This window comes from Eimeria necatrix, genomic scaffold, assembly GCF_000499385.1.
Source record: "Eimeria necatrix Houghton genomic scaffold, Enh_scaff1655, whole genome shotgun sequence".
Taxonomy (NCBI): Eukaryota; Apicomplexa; class Conoidasida; order Eucoccidiorida; family Eimeriidae; genus Eimeria; species Eimeria necatrix.
In genome coordinates this window covers 1-6,124 of record NW_013652343.1, presented here as the reverse complement: position 1 = coordinate 6,124, position 6,124 = coordinate 1, and the positions used below count along the sequence as shown (strand labels likewise).

General features: G+C 49.0%; 1 protein-coding gene across 1 annotated transcript; it reads right to left on the bottom strand.

Moving 5' to 3' along the window:
• Nucleotides 1–2,376: 2,376 nt before the first annotated feature.
• On the bottom strand, nt 2,377–5,577 carry ENH_00019400 (pyruvate dehydrogenase E1 beta subunit, putative; the record flags this gene model as incomplete). Its single annotated transcript, XM_013579387.1, has 4 exons — nt 2,377–2,632; nt 2,805–2,996; nt 4,011–4,193; nt 5,228–5,577. Coding segments are annotated over 4 exons (981 nt in total), but the record flags the coding sequence as incomplete, so codon positions are not given.
• Between the last annotated feature and the right edge of the window lie 547 nt (nt 5,578–6,124).

Sequence of the window (6,124 nt, the reverse complement as noted above, 5' to 3'; positions counted from 1 at the left end):
CTTAGCCTCTAGGGTTTAGGGTTTAGGGTTTAGGGTTTAGGGTTTTGTTGCTGCTGCAGGCACTTACCTTTTGTGCGTGTCGCCCAGCAGCAGCAAACCCTCGGAGCAGCTGCTGCTGCACAACTTAGCCTCTAGGGTTTAGGGTTTAGGGTTTAGGGTTTAGGGTTTTGTTGCTGCTGCTCCGTGAATGGAAAACACGCACAGCGGCTCGTCGTCGTTTGGGAGCCTCGTCCTGCTGCTGCACAACTTGAAGAAGCAAAAAGGAATAAAACCCTTAAAGAGAAGTGGCCCAGGACTTTTAAAAGATGCTCTTTTCCATCCTTCTAAACCCTGGCTGATTGTGGCTTACTCGCGAGGCATCAGGTCCAAACCCTAAACCCTAAACCCTAAACCCTAGCCTCCAAACCCTAAGCCCGAGGCCGGCGCGCTGCGCCCAAGAACCACCCCAAGAGGCCACCTGCAGCAAACCCTAAACCCTAAACCCTAAACCCTCGGCCAAGAGCCACGCCGCGACGCCACCTGCAGCAAACCCTAAACCCTAAACCCTTCTTACACGCTCTAGAGCTACGCTCTTTCGTGGGACCCTCGAGGGCTGTGCAAGGGTTCAGGGTTTAGGGTTTAGGGTTTAGGGTTTGGGGTTTGTTTGCAGGATTTATGATCTCTCGGCGAAGCAAAAATCGCCAGGAGTCAACGGAACAAGGCAGGCCCTAATCAATCAGCTTATTGGTAAGGGTTTAGGGTTTAGGGTTTAGGGTTTAGGGTTTAGGGTTTAGGGTTTATGCTGCACTTCAAGCCCACTCACACACAAGCCCTTTGCAGAAACTCGCACAACGAACAACCTCAACTCAGCACCAGGGACCCAGCATTTAGGGTTTAGGGTTTAGGGTTTAGGGTTTAGGGTTTAGGGTTTAGGGTTTGTGGTTTGCGCGCAGGGGTGGACGGCGTGAGCTCGGTGTCGATACACCCGAGCGGCTCGCAGCTGGTGGTTGGAAGTGAAAATTCAAAATTATATTTTTTTGATTTGGATTTATCTTTGAGGGTTTACAAAGTGTTTAGAGTTCACAAAGAAGCAATAACCAAAACCTCTTTCCACAAAACCCTCCCCCTCATGGCCTCCGCCAGCCTCGACGGGTCCGCAAACCCTAAACCCTAAACCCTAAACCCTAGGCGCTCGCGCGCTCGTAGCTCGCACACGACAGCCTCTGCTTTAGGGTTTAGGGTTTAGGGTTTAGGGTTTGGGGGTTGGGGTTGGGCGCGCTGCAGAGCAAAGCAGATTAAACTCTTGGGCAAACCCTAAACCCTAAACCCTAATTCCGGGTTTGAGTGCTGCAGAACTGTTCAAATCTTCTACTGCCGGGTGTACGATGACCTCATCACAAACCCTCTCATCGTGCCTCTCAAAACCCTCAAGGTAAACCCTAAACCCTAAACCCTAGTTCTTAGCCGTCGCCCTAAACCCTAAACCCTAGAGACTCGCCATGAGCCCCACCTCAAGGCTTTAAACCCTAGTGTTTTCTTTACCAGCAGCAGAGAGTGGGTAGGTTTAGGGTTTAGGGTTTAGGGTTTAGGGTTTAGGGTTTGTGCGGCTCTGCGTTCGCCGAGCGCCTCCCCGCGCTCTTCTTTCGCGCGTTCAACCCCGATCACACTCTCTAGGTCCCAGGGTTTAGGGTTTAGGGTTTAGGGTTTAGGGTTTGTGCTGCAGGTGTGCAAACCCTTGGCAGCAAAAGAAGGCGTCAGCTGCTGCTGCTTCCACCCGCAGCTTCCTTGGCTCTTTACTGCAGACCTTGGGGGGGGTTGTTCTCTTTGGTGTTGAAAACAAAAACATTTATTTATTTATTTATTTATTTATTTATTTATTTATTTATTTATTATTTATTTATTTATTATTTGTTTATTTGTTTGTCTATTTGTTTATTTGGCTAGTTACTTGTTTGTTTGGTTTGTTGCTCTCTAGTTCTTGAGTTTAAGCTTTTCTCTAGCTAGCTAGTTAGCGAGCTAGCTACCATTGCTAGCTAGCTAGCTAGCTAGCTACCATTGCTAGCTAGCTAGCTAGCTAGCTAACTAGCATTGTAGATAGGTGGCCGGACGGCTAGCCAGCCAGCTAGCTGAGCTGCAGCTAAATACACTCTCAGCCAGCTAGCTAGCTAGCTAAATGCCCAAATAGCTAGCTAGCTAGCTAGCTAGCTAGCCAGCTAGCTAGCTGGCTAAATGCCTAAATAGCTAGCTAGCTAGCTAGCTGCAACTGGCTAGCCAGCCAGATGCAGTAGACTAGCAAGGTAGTTAGCTAACTATCTAGCTAGCTACGGCCCCAGCTAGCTGGCTAACTACCTAACTCTCTAGCTAAGGATCTAGCTAGCTAGCTGGCTAGCCAGCTAGCTAGCTAGCAGAACTTCCCAAAGAGAGCGTGCAGACAAACAAGAAGCAAGAGTTGCTCGCCCGTGCTGCTGCAGCTGCTGCTGCAGGAGCTGGTGCAGCAGCTGCTGCAGCAGCTGCAGCTTCTGCTGCTGCAGCTGCTGCTGCAGCAGCTGCAGCTTCTGCTGCTGCAGCTGCTGCTGCTGCAGCTGCTGGTGGCCAGGCTGTAGGGTTCAAATAAGTCTGTGTAAGCGAGTCCGCGGATCCCAAGCCGCAAAGCCTAAACCCCAAACCCTCTTTTAGGGTTTAGGGTTTCGAAGAGGGAGCACTGCTCCTACGAGGGTTCAGGGCCATTGAAAACAATTTATAAAATAAAATAAACTTCAAAACTTGTCTAGCTGCTTCGGGTGTACATACAGCTTTCTTTCTTTGCTTCCAATAAGCCCTCTTACTCTCCACAAGAAACAACTCTTCCTTGCCTGTGCTGCTGCTGCTGCTGCTGCTGCTGCTGCCGCTGCTGCTGCTGCTGCGGCTCCTTCAGCTGCTGCTGTTGCGGCCGCTGCAGCTGCTGTTGCGGCTGCTGCTGATGCTTCTGCAGCTGCTGCTGCTGTTGCAGCTGCTGCTGCTGCTGCGGCTGCCCAGGCCTTAGGGTTCAAATAAGCTCGCTGGCTAGCTAGCTAGCTAGCTAGCTAGCCAGCTGGCCAACTCACTGCTGAGCTACGCCTGGCTAGCCAGCCAGACGCATTGAGCCAGCTTCACTCCAGCTAGCAAGGCTCGGCTAGCTAGCTAGCTAGCCAGCAAGCTGGCTAGCTAGGCCCCCAGCTAGCTGGCTAGCTAGCTAGCTAGGCCCCGGGCCAGCCACTTAGCAAGCTAGCTAGCTAGCTAAGTGGCTAGCTAGCTAGCTACTTGGCCAGCTAGCTAGCTAGCTAGCTAGCTAGCTAGCTAGGCCCCGGGCCAGCCACTTAGCAAGCTAGCTAGCTAGCTAAGTGGCTAGCTAGCTAGCTACTTGGCCAGCTAGCTAGCTAGCTAGCTAGCTAGCTAGGCCCTCTCACTTGCATTATTTGATAGGAGCTGAAGGATTCATATAGTCGAGTAAGGACTTTCTTTGCAAAAGTGAATTTATAAATTCTTTGAAGGCAATGCATGCGCGTGAAGCCTATTGTTTTATTATTTATTTATTTATTTACTTTATTTAATTTATTTTATTATTAATTAATTAGTTTATTTGTTTATTTGTTTGTTTGTTTATGCAGACGCATGCATGCAGAGAGGCGTTGGAGAAGCAAAGAAGAATCCCAAATAAAATGGCATTAAATGAGATTTATATTCCACCAAGAAAATTATTATTAAATTAAATTAACAATAAATAAATTAAATATATTTATTTTTAATTTCATTTCATTTTATAAAATGCTTTTTGAGCGCCAGAGAAAGAAGCAGACTTGGCTGCTCGGGTGTACGTACACCCCAGAGGCTGCAGCGTCGAAGCCGAACTTTTCCTTTTTTGTTTCAAATTTACTTCAAATGGATTTTAATTCATTTTAAATTGATTTAAATTAATTTCAAACTATTTTAAAACTAATTTAAATCAATTTTAAACCAATTTATGAATCAATTTCCATCCATTTCCATTGCCTTCGCGGCCCAGGTGTACGTACACCTCAGCAAACTCGACAAAGATAGCTCTCAGCTCGACAAGTTTCCACTGCTGCTGCTGCTGCTGCTGCTGCTGCTGCTGCTGAGGCTGCTGCTGCTTTCTTCCATTTGGAGCTGCTGCTGCTGTTGCCGTTGCTGCTTCAACGGCAGCAGCAAATGAGTCCCTGCTGCTGCTGTTGCTCTTTCTGTCGCAGCAGCAGCAGCAGCAAATGAGTCCCTGCTGCTGCTGCCGCTCCCCTTCCTGTTGCAACAGCAGCAGCAGCAGCAACCGAGTCGCTGCTGCTGCTGCTGCTGCTGCTGCTGCATTTCCCCACGAGCGGCGTTTCTGCTGCCGCTTTCACCGCGGCGGCCCCGCCCCCGCCCCCGCCGCTGCTGCTGCCGCTGCTGCTGCCGCTGCTGCTGCCGCTGCTGCTGCTGCTGCTGCTGCTGCTGCTGCTGCTGCTGCTTATTTTCTGTTGGCACTTAGCATCCAAAGAGCAGCATTAACAACATCTGCAGGAGTTATAATTGTTGCTTCTTCCAACTCTTTTGAATAAGGAGTTGGAATGTCTTTTGTTGAAAGCCGCACGGGGGGCATTATCAAGTCTTCATAACAATTCTCAACCACCTAAATAAATAAATAAATAAATAAATAAATAAATAAATAAATAAATAAATAAATAAATAAATAAATAAATATATGATGATTATTTAATTATTTAATTTGTTTAATTGTTTGTTTTGTTTGATTGAGTTTTTTTGCCGCACAGAGACTCGTTTTAGTGGTTTGGGATTGAGGGGTTGTAAACTAGGGTTTAGGGTTTAGGGTTTAGATCTTTAAGGACCCGTTGTTGAGGGTTTTGGGGTTTAACGTCGAAGCATTCAGAAGAGCGAGTTGAGGGTTTAGAGTTTAAGGCGAGTCGAGGGTTTAGCGTTAAACCCTAGGGTTTAGGGTTAAAGCCTAGGGTTTAGGGTTAAAGCCTAGGGTTTAGGGTTTAGGGTTAAAGCCTAGGGTTTAGGGTTGAAGCCTAGGGTTTAGGGTTTAGGGTTTAAAACTGCGAAGAGGGAGTTGAGGGTTTGGAGCGAAGCCTCTAAAAGAGCGCATCGAGGGTTTACGGCTTGCGTCGCGTGCGCAGCGAGAAGCTCGCTAGGGTTTAGGGTTTAGGGTTTAGGGTTTGCCTGTGCGTAGATTTCGCCTCCGATGCCGCCGGTTCTGCTGGACTCGTCGAGGAATAAACACCGTTTGGTGGTTTTGAGGGAGGCTCTGATGGTTTGGAGGTCCAAGGGTTTGAGGGAGATCAAATCCACCAAATCAGGGTTTACGCCGAGCTGCTGCAGCTGCTGCAGCGCAGCAGCAGCAACCTGCCGCAGCCGGCCGTAACACAGCACCGTCAAGTCCTCCCCAGCAGCAACTTTCTCCGCTTTTTCCAAAGACAAAGTGTAAGGGTTTAGAGGAATTAAATCGGAGTTGGAATAATTCAAAACGTGTTCGAAAAACACCACAGGGTTGTCTTCTCTAATTGCGGATTTTAGCAAACCACGCGCGTTGAAAGGAGTGCTGCACGCCACCAACTTCAAGCCCGGCACCGCCTGCGCAAACCCTAAACCCTAAACCCTAAACCCTAAACCCTAAACCCTGAAACAGAAACCCTGAACAGCCCGCGACACTTCGAGCTGAACCCTAAGCCCTCGGCACCCTGAACTCTAAACAACTGACAGAGCCTGGCAAGAACTGCGATGGAAACCCCAGCCCCAAACCCTAAACCCTAAACCCTAAACCCTAAACCCTAAAAAGCCCGGGACCCTTGAAGCTAAACCCTTGTCTCGGAACCCTTCGAGCTAAACACTAAACCCTCGGCACGGAACGTTCAACGACTGACAGATCCTGTCAAGAAACGCGATGTGAAGCCCAGCCCCAAACCCTAAACCCTAAACCCTAAACCCTAAACCCTAAACCCTAAACCCTCGGCACGGAACGTTGAACGCCTGCCAGATCCTGTCAAGAAACGCGATGTGAACCCGAGCCCCAAGCCCTAAACCCCAAACCCTAAACCCTAAACCCTAACACCCTCCCCTGAACGCTCCCCCCCCCTGAACGTGAAACCGCTCCCCCGCCCGCCAAACCCTAAACCCTAAA